The 15,379-nt window shown below is 46.2% G+C and overlaps 1 protein-coding gene across 4 annotated transcripts in view; it reads left to right on the top strand.

Moving 5' to 3' along the window:
• PIK3AP1 (phosphoinositide-3-kinase adaptor protein 1) overlaps positions 1 to 15,379 on the top strand; it is a 116,109-nt gene that overhangs the window by 90,035 nt on the left and 10,695 nt on the right. For all 4 annotated transcript variants that reach the window (XM_072739654.1, XM_072739653.1, XM_072739656.1 and 1 more), the window contains 2 exons: positions 3,358 to 3,430; positions 10,687 to 10,842. In XM_072739654.1, coding sequence (XP_072595755.1) covers positions 3,358 to 3,430; positions 10,687 to 10,842 — 229 coding nt within the window. The remainder of the gene's footprint in view (positions 1 to 3,357; positions 3,431 to 10,686; positions 10,843 to 15,379) is intronic.

The following is a 15,379-nucleotide window of genomic DNA, read 5'->3' as shown; positions in this document are numbered from 1 at the left end:
CAGAACAAGTCACAGACATAAAACCACCCAAGTTAGAGCATAACTCTCACACAAACTGCATTTCTATAGGCATGAATACAGACACAGAGGCAAAGGTCAGGAGAGGCCGCCTCATGGCCATCCCAAGGGTGGCCACTCAGAAGACTGGCATGGGCAGATGGTACTCCTAGAGGAGACTCTTGTTTTGTATTGTTTTAAGATTTTATTTATTTATTCATGAGAGACACACAAAGAGAGGTAGAGACATGGGCAGAGGGAGAAGCAGGCTCCCTGTGGGGAGCCTAATGCAGGACTCGATCCCAGGACCCTGGGATCACGCCTTGAGCCAAAGACAGACAGTCAAACACTGAGTCACCCAGGCATCCTTTGTTTTGTTTTAAAGTTTTTTATTTATTTGAGAGAGAGAGAGAGAGAGAGCATGACCTGGGGGAGGGACAAAGGCAGAGGGAGAAGCAGGCTCCACTGAGCAGGAGCCTGACATGAGGCTCCATCCCAGGACCATGGGACCACGACCTGAGCTGAAGGCAGACACTTAACTGACTGAACCACCTGAGCACTCAAGACCCCTGTTATTTTTGTAAGAATCTATAACTCCATACGTGTAGTCCATGTATAATTTAAAGCAACCCAAAGAACTCAAACTTGACCTTAGGAAGTGTATTCCTGGTTCAACTTCTTTATATTAGAAAGAAGTTTTGCCTAGGGTATTAGGAGATGTGTCTAAGACCACTTATCTAGTAAGTGGAAAGAAAGGCAGGACCAGAATGGTTGCTTTTTTCTCTCTACTTCCCCATGGTATTTCCTAGAAGGTATGTATTCTAACCTCTGCTCTCAGAGGACCTGGCATACCTGCTGTTGAGGGTAGAGGCAGCGGGAGCAGCACTTACCTACCACTGAGATGGGAATCTTGTCTCCCTAGAGTGGGAATAGGTGTGACAAGTGGGGAAGTGAGTCATCAGGCACCATTTGTCCAGCTGGGCCCACAGTCTACTGACAATGCCCTGTGTTGAATGGTCCTGATCTCTTCTGCTGCTCACAGCAGGCATGCAAGACAAGTACCCTTGTTCCCATTTTACAGAATAATGAGGCTTGGAGAGAGGTAGAGAGTCAGAGTCAGGATTCAGATGAGCCCTTTCTCACGCCAGAGCCTGTGCTCCCTTCACGACCCTTTCTGCCTTCTTAGTGCTTTCTAAAATGGTCCCCCACTCTGCCAGCCCGCCTCCTCCCTCCTGGGGATCCTCTGATGGGTGGGATGGCACTCTGTAGGATCCTCCTCATTCAGGAGATGCAGGGAAGCTGCAGTCCTGCTGGGACAGCCTGGTTCTGGGCAAACAACAGTTTTGTTTCTCCTGGCCAGGTCACACGCCCACGTAGCATGGTAGTGAAGAGAGCCAGGGCTCCGGGGCAGGCAGCCCGGGTTACATCCTTCTTCTGTCACTTGGGGCTGGATGACCTGGGCCTCCCTGTCTGTCTGTGTCCCATCTCAAGTGTGAAGGGAGAACACTGGACAGTGTCAACCTGTAAAGGACTTGGCATGCCTGGCACCTGGTAAATGCATAACAAATGTCAGCTGTCCGTCTCTGTCTGTATCCAAGAGGCTTCTCCTGTCCAGAACTCTTGGGTATGGCAGACAAATGGGGTTCATATTTGACAGGGTAGAGAATCCCAGCCTAGGAGAGCTGATGCTACTATGTGCCCAGAGAGCCTCTTGGCATTTCTAGAGCATCCCCCACCCAGAGACCGGTGGGTGTGAAGACCGTTCCCTGGGCTGCCCTATCTTCCCTTTGCTCCATGCCTCTGTCCACTTCCCTGCCTCTTTTACCTCCCCTCCTGTGAATGGGCACCACCCAGGCTCCCTTCAGGTCCTCTGGGCAGGTGACTTTTTTTTTTTTAAGATTTTATTTATTTATTTGACACAGAGAGAGAGAGAGAACAAGCAGGGGGAGTGGCAGGTAGAGGTAGAGGGAGAAGCAGACTCCCCACTGAATAGGGAGCCCCACATGGGGCTCAATCCCAGGACCCTGAACCAAAGGCAGATGCTTAACAGACTGAGCCACCCAGGCACCCAAGGGTGCAGGTGACTCTTGAGTCCATGTTCCCTTTCCCATTCCACCTTTGCAGCCACCAGCTAGGTGTGTCCTGCTAAGGTGCCCACGACCCCCAGCTAGTTCAGCAACAATCCATATCTAGAGGCTACTTCCCTTTCCCGGCTCCCTATTTCTATACACTGTTATCTTCTGGACACCAAGGTTCAGACTTTACCTCGCTTGGGCTCTTCTCCTTCACACCCCTGTATCCAGTCAGCTGCCTGTCTTGCCTGGTCCTGGTCTGTGACACTCTTCCTCTTGCATCTGCTCCTTCCTTTCCATTGCCCCAATGCCAACTTCTGTGCCTCTCATCTGGCCTCCCACAAAGTGTCTAGGTAGATCTCTTTGCTGCCAGCTCCTGTCGCCTCCACACTGTCAGACTTGAAAGCTATGCCTGGCCCACGCCTTCCAGTGTTTCCCTGCTTCGTCCTGGACCCAGCTCAGCCTCAGCTCTAGTCACGGCTCAGACACCCCTCCCAGTCTGGCCTCCCATGGCTCTCTCATGGGACCCTTCTGGTTGTCTAGACCTTAGTCCCTGGGACATTCTCTCTAGGATGTTCAAATACTTTGAGGTAGTTGTTACTGACTAAAATAGCAACAAATTTCAACATTTGTTGAATGACTGTAATAGGCCCAACTGCACGGTTTCAGAAAAGTAGAAGGCCTGCTGTGTTGCCTCTTGAGAGTGCACAGTCTCTCTGAAGAGACAAGACACATACACCCAAAGCCACACAGCTGCACAGATGCACTGGGCAAGGCCACATAGCTCATGCCAGATGGCAGGTGTAGTCACTAAGGACTGGAGCAGGCTGGAGAGGTTTAAGATGGAAGTTGGATCTGGACCCAGACCTGGAACAGACTCATGGAGAGGAATCGTTGCCTTTCACGGTTGGAAGAATGGTATGAAAACACAGTCTCAGATGCAGATCTGTCCATGGAGTGTGTGAGCATGGAAGGGACTGGCTTGGCTAAAGGAGTCTACAAGGAGGAGGGTGGTGGTGCCAAGGCTGGGAAGAGCGTGGAGCTAGGAGCCAGAGAGGAGGGGAGACTCTTTGTTGTAGAAAGGGTGTCTTCTCTTCAGGTACAACTTCAAAGAGTACTTGAATGTCTCTGGGGACTGATTGTGAATGCATTCAGCCTCATTTGCGTGTTGGAGATGTTATTACAATGACATGTATCTTGCAAACAGCATAAAATCAGGAAGAAACTCTATTGCCCAGAGGGTATATTTCTGGTATATACTTTTAAAATTAACTAAGTTTTTTTCCAGGAAAATCTTAAACGGCTAAGAGACAGCATTACCCGAAGACAGAGAGAGAAGCAAAAATCAGGAAAGCAGGCAGGTATGTAGCTTCTTGGGGGTGCTGCATTGTGGGGGACTGCCATGATTTGTTGTCCCTAACTCTTCTTTCTGCAGTGGCCTGAGTGGGCAGAGTGCTTGCCTGGTGCCTGTCACCCTGTTTACAGATCTGAGTACCCCACGGTACTATGATGTTCTTTTGGGCAATGGCTTTGTCTTGTCTTTTTTTTTTTTTTTTTTTTTTTGAGAGAGAGAGAGACAGCATATGCAGGAGGTGGGGGGCCCAAGAGGGAGAGGGAGAGACAATTCTAAGCAGGCTCCATGCTTAATGCAGAGCCCGGTGGGGAGCTTGATCTTACAACTAAGAGATCATGACCTGAGCTGAAACCAAGAGTCAGATGCTTAACCAACTGAGCCACCCAGGTGCCCTTGTCTTGTTTATTCTGTGTCTCCAGTACCTGCCACATAAGACATGCCAACAAATGAATAAATGGATTGATTTCTGCATTCCCCCCATCCTCTCACGCACAGAGAATGACAAAACTTTTCCCCCAGGTACCTGACCCTTCCCTTGGCATTTAGGAAGACATGTTTTTTGAAGAGAGAAAGGAAAAAAAACCCTCATTCACATAGTATCTGTTTCTGATTGAAGCAGGGAATTGCATCATTGCTGTCCACATCATACAGTGCCTCAGAAGGCAGGCCTCAGGTGTAGCAGGGCCCTTGCCATGTGTAGTAGGGGTCCAGTAGCAGGGCCATGCATTCTGATTGTGTACACTGAAGACCAGGCTTCTCGACACCACTACCCCTGAGCAGTGATGGGCATTTGCCTATATTGCATATTCTTACTGAGAGCCTCTGGAATGGTGAGTCTCTGTGATTTATTTTGGCTAGTCTATACCAAGTAGAGCTGGCAATAAAAGGCTTTCAGAAGCTCTCAGAGCTTGAGTGGAGCCCTATTAAATAAAGGACTAAGAATGTGTATAACTTCCACAGTCTATCTCCAGCTGCTATCAATAACTTGACTTCTCATGACCCTGGCCAGGCAGGCAAAGACACCCCAGTCTTTGAAAATGACATATTCCTGCCACAGGCCCCTTGCTCATACCTTTTCTTTCTCACCTATATGAAAACTCCTGGGCTGCAAAACCCAGCTTTGTAGCCCCTGCTTGGTGAGGCCATCCTGGGTCACTCTAGGCCACTGTACCCTTTCCCCACTTGAGCATTTATAAGACCTACTCTCCCTTCCCTTCATCTGGCACTTCTCTTTTGCTACCTCTGATTGCTATCATTTCAATCCTGTATTCAAACCATCAGAAATTCCCAATTCCCAGAGGTTCTGCCTCCAAAATGCATTTTAAATATGATCGTTTCTGACTCTCTTCATGCCACAGCTGCAGGTAAGCTGCCATCATCTCTTCCTGGATGAATGAAGAGCCTCTTCAGTCATTTCCCTGTATTCACTCTCACTTTTCTACAGTTAATCCTCCAAACTGGGGATCCCTGGGTGGCACAGCAGTTTGGCACCTGCCTTTGGCCCAGGGCGCGATCCTGGAGACCCGGGATCGAATCCCACGTTGGGCTCCCGGTGCATGGAGCCTGCTTCTCCCTCTGCCTATGTCTCTGCCTCTCTCTCTCTCTCTCTCTCTTTCTCTCTCTCTGTGTGTGACTATCATAAATAAAAATAAAAATAAAAATTAAAAAAATCCTCCAAACTCTAGCCAATGACCTTTAAAAAATCAGGGGCAGCCCCTGTGGTGCAGCGGTTTAGCACCACCTGTAGCCTGGGGTGTGATCCTGGAGACCCGGGATCGAGTCCCAAGTCAGACTCCCTGCATGGAGCCTGCTTCTCCCTCTGCCTGTGTCTCTGCCTCTCTCTCTTTCTCTCTCTGTGTCTCTATGAATGAATGAATGAATGAATGAATGAATGAATAAATAAATAAATAAATAAATAAATCTTAAAAAAAAATTTAAAAATAAAAAATCAGATCCTGCTAGTCCCTTGCTCAAAACCCTCCAGGCGCTCTTGTTCCACCCAGAGTAAAGTCACACTCTCCACTGTGGCCTGAGAGTCCTATGTGATCTCACCCCTGAGCCCACTTCTACTTTCCCCTTTAACCCCATGCTCTAGTTCCAAAGGACTCCTTTTTTGTTGCTCTAACAAGTCAAGAGCAGCCCTCCCCAGGGCCTTTGCACTTGTCCACCCTCCACTTTTCCCACATCTTCACTGACTGGCTCTTTTTCAGAGTTTGGCTCTAAGTTCTCCTCAGAGAGGCCTTCTCTACATTCTCTCCAGAGCAGCCCTCCAGCACTCACTGTGCCTTTGCTCACCCTCTTTTCACATATCACAGACTGGAAGCATCTCATGTGCCTGTTCTCACGATTATCTTCTGGCCCATTCCCTCACTGTCACTGCCATAAGCTCCATGAGGGCAGAGCTTGTCTGTTCTGGGTTCTGCTGAATCCCCAGCATGTAGGACAGTACATTGATTGGGCTCAAGAAATCTCTATTGGAATAAAATGTTTGGTAACACCATTCATTCATTCTATAAACACTTAACTGAGTATCAGACTCTCTGTCAGGGATAGAGACCCATAAGACATGATCTTCACCACTGGGTAGTTTATGAGTTAATCTTTTTTTTTTTTTTAAATTTATTTATGATAGTCACAGAGAGAGAAAGAGAGAGGCAGAGACACAGGCAGAGGGAGAAGCAGGCTCCATGCACCGGGAGCCTGATGTGGGATTCGATCCCGGGTCTCCAGGATCGTGCCCTGGGCCAAAGGCAGGCGCCAAACCGCTGCGCCACCCAGGGATCCCTGAGTTAATCTTTTATTTGTGTAGGTCTGAATTTTCCCGGCTAGAGTCTGCTCCACAATGCCTAGCACAGTATTTTGCAGATGGTACTAGCCTGGTGAATGTCAATGATTTTGACCTTTTGGGAAAAGAGGCGTACAGAGGTTATAACCATGGCATAAGGTCAGAAAGGTCATTCTAAGATGTCTGCTTGAGTTACTAGTTTTTAAATGTATGCTTCCACTACTCAAGCTCACACTTGTTTGCCCTCCTTGCTGAAGAGAGGAGAAACAAGAGAAGGCAGAAAATCTGGTTCAAGATCTAAGTAGTGATCTTAGGGTTAGACAATAGGTTCTAGGTGAGAAAAGGGATGAGGTGCTTTTAAAAATTAGAACACATGAACCCAAAGATGGAAGCCTTGACTAAATGAAACATTTCATGCTTTTACACACAGGCAGCCTCGAAAAAGCTGTGATTTGTTGGTGCGTGAGGTGTTTGAGGTCCAGAGTGTTATAATGTTGGAATCATGAGTTCTGGGCAGCTGGCACTCCAGAACTGAGCCCACTGGGTGTCATCACACCTTTACCACCCAATCAGATGTTGAAGCAAGGCACACACACACAGGCCAAGGAGTAAAGGGGAATAGGCATGGGTCCGGGGCCATCGGGGTTGGGGTCAAGTTCCTAGCCACTGCTCACTCCTAACTAGTGAGGAACCGTGGACAAGATAAATCCCCCAACCACAGTCCTCATTTGCAAAGGGGCACAAATAAAAGTACCTACGTCATTAGGGTTTCTATGAGGACTGAACAAGTTAGGGTATACCTGGGGCCTTGCGCAGTGCCTGGCACATGGAAGCCCTCTAAAACCACCTGTACAGAAGCTGGTGTCCTCTCAGGCAAGGCTTCCCAGGGTGCGGGCACTGGGCTGGAACTTTCCATCCCAGGTCTAGCCCTAGAATGCTGGATTTTGTAACAATATACAGAGTTCACCCAAAGCTAGTCAGGCTCTGAATAAGTGATGCTCACCCGTATCTGTACTCTACATGACAATGGTCATGTCTACATTTTTTCAAAGGAACATTGGTTAAATGCCCTTGATTCCCTTCCCCTCTCCTCTTCAAGAAGACCCTCTGACTAGGAATTTTATGGGGGAGGTGTTAAGTATTTTTACTTTTTACATTAGGGGTCTTAATTAATGTCATAACTATTAGATGATTAAGCCATATCTAATTTTTTTGAGATTTTATTTATTTATTCATGAGAGATACAGAGAGGTAGAGAGAGAGAGGCAGAGACATAGGCAGAGGGAGAAGCAGGTTCCATGCAGGGAGCCCGATGTGGGACTCGATCCCAGGTCCCCAGGATCAGGCCCTGGGCTGAAGGTGGCGCTAAACCGCTGAGCCACCGGGGCTGCCCCAGCCATATCTAATTTGACACTAAACAAGGGGACAACAGGCAATCCACCCATCAGCCCCAAGAGTTTCCTTTCATTTTCATAAAAAAAAAAAAAAAAAGAAAGAAAAAAAGATTTATTTATTTATTTTAGAGAGAGAGAATGCAGGGGCAAGAGGCACAGGGAGAGGTAGAAAGAGCCCCAAGCAGACTCTGTGGTCAACACGAAGCCTGATACAGGGCTCAATCTCACAACCCTAAGGTCAGACCTGAGCTGAAACCAAGAGTCGAATGCTTAACTGACTGTGCCACCCAGACGCCCCTCATTTTTGTTATTTATTGTGGTAAAATACAATAACATACAATTTATCATTGGGCCTCACTCAGTTGTATATTTAGTGACATACTAATGTGTGATTGCCTGTTTCACACTGAGTAAGCTTCAGTGGTGCTTCTGTGTGCTTATGGGGAGTAAAGAGTAGGCACTGGGCGTGGGGTAGGGGAGAGCAGGGGAAGAGATTAGGATTGTGTCAGAGTTTAAGGCAACCTACTCTGCTTTGATCATTGCAGCTCCTTAAAAAAAAAAAAAAAGAAGAAAAATATATTTTCCACAGTGAACTTCTGTTTTTACCAGAGGAAAGAACTCTGCTTCCCCCTCAGCCCCACAAAAACAAAAAACAAACAAACAAACAAACAAAAAACAGAAAAGAAAAGCATTTAGAAACCATTGACACAAGGTAACATTAATCTGTAGGAACATTAGGGTTGACAAACGGCATTTCTGCTTAGAGGACCTTTTCTAGGAACAGAGCCCATTCTAAACGTAAGGGCTGACTCTGTTTATTTAGAAAGCTCATTTGTGTTAGAAAAGAAAACTGATGACTATTTTTCTTTAATTTGGGTTAGAACACCAAGGATAAGTAATAAGTAAGATTCTGTTCATAATAACTTGCTAGTCTTTCTTCAGTCTTGGGGAATTATTTTGTCCTGCTGGTACAGAACACTAATGGTTCTGAAGGACATCAGAGGGCCTGTCATGGCCCGTAACTTGTTAGACACCCCCAAGGAAGACAGTCCATATTTGTGTTCTGAGTGTGTCTGGGGCATGTCTGGGGCTCGTCTGGGGCAGGACAGGGAGGAGCAGGCTGGGTCCCAGGCAGCCTGGGCTCCAATCCCTCCAATCCAATCAGAGTCACATTACGGTCCAGGACAGTCCCCTTAACCACTCTGTGCCTCAGTTTCCTCATCCATGGTTACACCTGATTTACCAACTGCTTGGGGAAGAAGTGAAGTTCAGAGGAGGTATGATGACCCATGGGGACACGCTCTGGGAAAAGTACCATGGAATATAATGCTGATCACCATTCCTGGCATTGTTTCTTTCTTCCAGGAATATCAGGATTTTGTAGACATTTAGACTGGCTCTACTTGATTTTTTTGAACTTCTGACTCTCAAATTTTTTTCCTATGTATTTTACTTTCCTTCCTCGTAGAACTGGTTGAGGGTAGAAAATTGCCACATTAAAGTGAATTAAGCAGATAGGAACCTCCCTTTAATAGAGTGTTGTTAAAAATATATATATATATGAGGTCAAAACTGAGGGGGGGAAAAGGAAGCCACCTGCTTGGGCTCTAAGATACTCTGGGCCTGTACCCACATGCAGGTATGGCTGGCTGGTCTCTGCCCAAGTAGTTCTAGGCTCAGGTGGCGATTGCACTGCTCGGTTGAATCAAGGAGAGCGTGAGAATGTGAGAGAGATCCATGTCACACAGAGACCTAGAAAGCTGGTTTAATCCTAGGACCAAACACTGCTCTTGGAACCTGCCTCCAGGGTGAGGTACGTGTGAGGTCCATGTAAACCACAGTCCACCTCTGTAACCTCCTCTGTGTGGAGTATTTCCCATAGGCTCTGTCCACCTTGTTCTCAAACTTCCTCTCTCCTATAGCTATTCACCCATTTGCCTTCACCTCTGGCTTGGCCAGCAGAGCTACCTCTGCTCCTGGACTCCCTGAACTTCTGGCCATACCCATCCCACAGAAGAGGAGAGGCGGAGGAGGAAGTAGTACCATTAAGATAAGAACATGTCACCCAAAAGTACACGGAGCTTGCACCTCTCCCAAAGGCCCTGCCCCCAGGGCTTGGGCATGTTCAGGGCACCAAGGGAACCCCGTGACACGAGCCCACCTGGTGTTCACACTTCCCTCTGGGAGAGAGTGGGCATGGGCACCCACAGATACTTTGTTCTGTTCATCAGCAAGAATTGTTTTCTGCTCAGAGAACCCAGGGGTGGAGATCTGGGGAGGATGAAAGACCAACTAGTGGGCAGGACTAAGTCAGTAAAGAGACCAGTTTAATGCTGTGCAAAACAAAGAAATAATTTGTTTCTAAGTCTGCCAGGTCCAAAGCCACTGAGCAGCCTTGCAAGTCTCAAAATATTTTATGGGGCTGATGGACCTCCTTTCATTAGTTTCTGGGTTGTTGCTGCTGGTTGCAGACCATGCCCCCAGACCACATTTGTTGAGGGATGCAGAGGTAGTATAAATAGTGGTTAGGAGCCTGGCCTCTGGAGCCTGGGTTCAAATCCCAGCTCTTCCACCTACCAGCTGTGTGCTACTTCTCCGTAACAAGTTTCTCTTGGGAATGATGATAATGGTATTTATTTCATGGGTGTGGGGAAGCTCACAGAACTCTGCCTGGTATACAGGATGAGCAGTTATTCAGATCAACAGTGCTCCTGAGTACCACTCTGGAAGGGAAGTAATTCATGTCCCATAGCTGTGGAGTGGCAGAGCTGTGGCCCCAGACCTTTCCCTAATTGTGGGCTCCGCCTGGAATGGAAGCATTTGTCTGGCTTTCTCACATGCCTCGACCTCCCTCCTCTCTCACACAGCGATGGCCACACAGGAGTCTGTGGAGTTTCAGTGTGAATTGGGCAGGACCCCCACCCTCTCCCCACCCTCCTCTCCCCTCCCCTCCCCTCCCCTCCCCTCCCCTCCCCTCCCCTCCCTGCCAGGCACCCTCCAGATTCAGCCCAGGGAGGCAGGTGGAGATGGAGCAGCTGGGCAGTCTGGTTCCTTGACGTTTATCTCTCTTTCCTCTAATTCCAGATTTGGAGATCACAGTCCCAATTCGGCACTCACAGCACCTGCCCGGGAAGGTGGAGTTTGGAGTCTATGAAAGCGGCCCCAGGAAAAGCGTCTTCCCCCCAAGGACAGAGTTGAGGCGAGGAGACTGGAAAAGCGATAGTACCTCCAGCACAGCAAGTGAGCAGGGGAGGAGCGTGCCTCTACATCTGCATTCCAGCTGGCGCCTGTGGGCTTTGCCAACAATTTCGTACTGAGAGCCCAGCAGATCCTCCATTGGAGCCTGATCTGTATTTAAGGGGGTGTAAGAAATGGGGGACGTTTAGCCTGAGTTTGCCTTTCTTCAGAGGGCCAGAGATCCTTTACGTCAATATCCCCTGAAGCCGGATTGCATAATAATTGATTTCACCATTCCTTCTGTAGACAGAAAAACCTAGTAATGATACCAATTAACATTTGTTGAGCGTTTACTCTATGCTAAGCCTTTTCTATAGAGTCTCTGATTTTTACTCTATGCTAAGCCTTTTCTATAGAGTCTCAGTCTTAGTCTGACACTAAGTCTGTCTGATAGGCAGTATCCCCAGTATGGAGGAGGAAACTGGAGTGTTGGTGCCTCGCCCTATGTTAAACAACTAGTAAGCAGTGGTGTCAGCATTTGAACTCAGGCAGCCCAGATCCAGGGCCCAGACTCTCAACCACTCTCCTTTCTGCTTCCTCAACCTGATAAGGGGAAGGAAAGGGCACAAAGTCAGAAACATTAGAAAACAAGGGACTCACATTTGAGAATTTCAACTTTATGGATGAGTTGAGGATCCAGTTAGGAAATGTGGAAGACATTTTGGCTTGAAAGCTTGATAGAGTCTGCAACAGACAACACCTGCTGATGGCCACACGGGAGGCAGGGGCTTTGTTTCTGTATCCAGGTTGGTGTCAGCTGACTTCAGACACATGGGCCTCACCAACAGCATAGATTGGGTTTCCCTTTTTTGAAACAGCTTTGTGTTATCAAAACAGCTAGGAGAACAATGGAAGAGTAAGAGACTCAGGACTGAATTTGAGGACTCGTGGCTCATTAAATGTCAGGCACAGAACCCCCAAATGGATATTTGGACAGGAAGGTCATTGAACCCTGGGGGTTCTTAATATTTTCTGCGTCACAAACCCCTTTTGAGAATCTGATCTGTGCTCTGGATATGCTTCCCAGAAAATTGCATGGATATGTGTCCATACATATACACACAGTATTACCCATCTGTGGGCTTAGATCAAGAACCCCTGCATTAGTCTCCCTTCTAACTTTATAGATGGGGTATTTATAATCCTAAGAAGGAAAGAGTTGTGTGCAAGGTCACACAGCTAATGAAGCAAAGGTGGAAGCTGACACAGCTCTTCTCTCAGGTTAACATTCCTACTACTACTATCTGTTGAAACAGACCCAAAGCCCATTATGTGGCCACAGGGAAGCCTAGATGGGGCAGAGGAGAAAATTTCTAATGTAATGAGGGTGGTAATGTGTAGCCGAAACCCTTGAGGCAATTTAGAGAATTCTGACAAGTTCGAAAATGGGAGAGATTTTCCCAGTGATCCTAGGTGGCTGACAAAGCATGAGGCAGGTGGCCCGTCTCTCAGATGCGTGGTTGAGGAAGAAAGCGGTATAGATCCTCTCAGGGTGAGGGCAGGGCATTCTGGGGTGGGGAGGAGGGGAAATTTAACAAGACAGATGTAAAGTACTTGTTTCAGGCTCAGGTTAATTTAAATGATTTTATGTGTATGTTTTACTTGGAGGTGAAAACAGAACGGAAAACATAAACTGTGCTTCTTACTTTATACGGTGGTTTATTGTTTAGGAGTGGCTGGGTCATCTGTCTAGAGAAGGGTATTAAATGACAGACCAATGGTTTTTACTCTGTGGCTGTTGCCTGAATCCAGTCCCTTCTCTACAGTTTTAATTATCTATTGCTGTATAACAAACCACCCCAAACACAGTGGCTTGAAACAACTATTTATTTATACCGGATTCTAAACTTGGGGAAGACTCAGTGGAGATGCTTCATCTGCCCTCCACATGGGTTAGCTGGGGGTCATTCCTGTGCATTGTCCTCAGCTGTAAGCTCATCATGGGTGGGAACATCCTAGATGGTCTCTCATTTTTGGGGGCCTCTCTGTATGTGGCCTCTAAATCAGTAGCCTGAACTTCTTATATGGTAACAAAATCCAGAAAGGGAAATTCCAGGAGGATAGGCCCCAATGTGCAAGTGCCTATCATGCTTTGTCTTGCATCATACTCACTAATGTCGTATTAATCAGAGCAAGCCACGTGGCTAAGCCTGGAAGGAAAGAAGGAAGGGGCTATTCAGAGGCATGGGTACTGGAAGGTGAAGGTCTGGGGGTCACTAATGGATCTTGAGATTGATGAAGTGATGGTAGCTGCTGCCATCAATCAGATACTTCCTCTTGGAGGCCGAGGCCCTGTGCCAAGCATGTGTCCATGTGACCTAATCCATTCTGTGCAACAATACTGGGAGTTCTAGACCATGAAATGGACATTTAGGGAGGTTAGTCCCTGGTTGCTGGGCAAGTAGGCCGAAAGTCTGGGTTTCACATCCAGATCTTTCTGTGCATGTAACCATTGGCATATACTGCCTTCCAAATATATATAAGTCCTCAGGGCTGGGAGATAGAGTGAAGATGGCCTAGCTCTGATCTACCAACTGTCCTTTACCCACCAGGATCACTCTGAAAACAACACTATTTTTATTATGGTGCAGCTGTCATCTCTTGGGAACCACAGAAAAACAGTTGCAGGTTAAATCTGGTTATACTTAAATTTTAGTTAAGAATATTAATGTTATATTTAACAGAACACAAATTTCATTTCAGAAAGACTTTTAACCTTTTTGTAGACTGTCGAGTCCATGTTTCTTGAGGGTCATATTATATTTGGTCACTTCTTTCCCTTATTCATTTATCCACCAAATATTTGAGGACTGCTCTGTGCATTATGAGTGAGACTATACACTAGAGACATAAAGACGAAAAAGAAATGGAGCCCATCTTTGGGGGACTTGTAATGGAGTAGAGAAAATACAAAACTAGCATGAATTAGATGCTTGATCTTTCTTCCTGGTGACAGAGGCCTGGAAGAGGTAGGCACTGCCCTCCTCCCCACTGGCAAAAGTGATGATGGGGGTCAGAGCCTCCTACCAGCCATGCAGTCTAGTGGTGATGTGGGTAATAAGTCCTGGAGAGGAGAGAGGGCCAGGGCAGATGAACCAGGGAACCAAGGTTCAAAGACAAACACTGGGGGCTAAAGATTCAGGAACACCCAGGGAAGTCACAATGGGAGCCAATGAGTATGCATTTCCAAGGTTCTGGGGCCAGTGCCTGGGCAGCTTTTTGGTCTCTCCCAGCGGATAACCTTTGGAAGGAGGCTGGTTCATTAGGAGGGAGTAGGATGAAGAATGGTAAATGACAGGAGGCTTAACTTCATAGGCCTGGGATCCATGGGCTGGAGGAGTTACTTCCACTAGGGGATTCTGGAAATTCCTGAGCATTGGCACCTGAGGTTTTAGCCTTGTAGATAAGGGTGGGATGGGGACATTCTGGCCAAGTGGAAGTTGTTATGTATGGATAACTGAATGGAAAGGAAAAGGATCACATGCTCCTTAATAAGCAAACTCTGAATCCCCTGGCTTACATAAGTATTTTGACATATTCTTTTAAATTTAAAAATCTACTCCCCAAAAATAAGCCAAAATTATAATCTTAACCTGCTCGATTTAAGCTCACATCTAAATTAATTAGGCCAAAGTTGATACCGTAATGAAATTGAAACTAAGAATATTTACTTATAAACTAATATGATGAGCTGTGTTAAGTGACAATTCAGTAAACCTAAGATCTGGCAGTACTACTAGTGGCAATAGTGGTAAATTAAAGTCAATTTACTTTGTTTTAGTTGATGGACTTTTTGGTTTTTTTTGTGGCTCCTGGATCATCACCTATTTCAGCTTGTTCTAAATCTGTGTTGTCCCATATGGTAGCCACTAGCCATATGTTAATCAAACTAAATAAAATTTAAATTTAGTTCCTCAGTTCTTGGTATGCTCTAGCTACCATATTGGTATACTATAGGACATTTCTAGACAGTTCTATTGGATAGGGCTGTTCTAACAAGATAGGAAGGTGATAGATTCCCAGTTCAAAAGACCTAAACTCATCCAATCACGGTTCCTACCGTGAGCATAAATTATGCTTTGGAGTTTGGAGTTTGTGCTTTGTCTGTATCAAACTGACTTCTTATTGGAAGGTGTATATATATATGTGTGTGATTACATGCTTGCTATAATTTCTAAATAAGTAAAAAATTTCAACAAGATGTTTGCAGATTTTAGAAATACCACTGAACAAGCAAGAAATTGAGCATCTCTGCTTCCTTGTCTGTCAAACCAGAGCACTAATATCAGATAGGATTTTCACACGGATTAAGTGCAGTCATGTTTTTAAAGCATGTAATGTGTGATAAGCTCTCAGTAAATAATAGCTATAAAGCAAAAAAAAAAAAATTGTAATAAAAAGGTGAACCGTTTCATTTTATGCTGAAAAAAAAGTAAAACTAATAAGATGGCAGCATTTTGAAGATCCCATATTCACAGCTTATATATTGTTTCTATCAGTAGTAATAAGTAAGGGATAGAGTTCTGCATTTTATTTTAGC

Source organism: Vulpes vulpes, chromosome 15, assembly GCF_048418805.1.
Source record: "Vulpes vulpes isolate BD-2025 chromosome 15, VulVul3, whole genome shotgun sequence".
NCBI lineage: Eukaryota > Metazoa > Chordata > Mammalia > Carnivora > Canidae > Vulpes > Vulpes vulpes.
The sequence above is the reverse complement of the archived record's forward strand: the minus strand, read 5'-3'. Positions and strand labels throughout refer to the sequence as shown.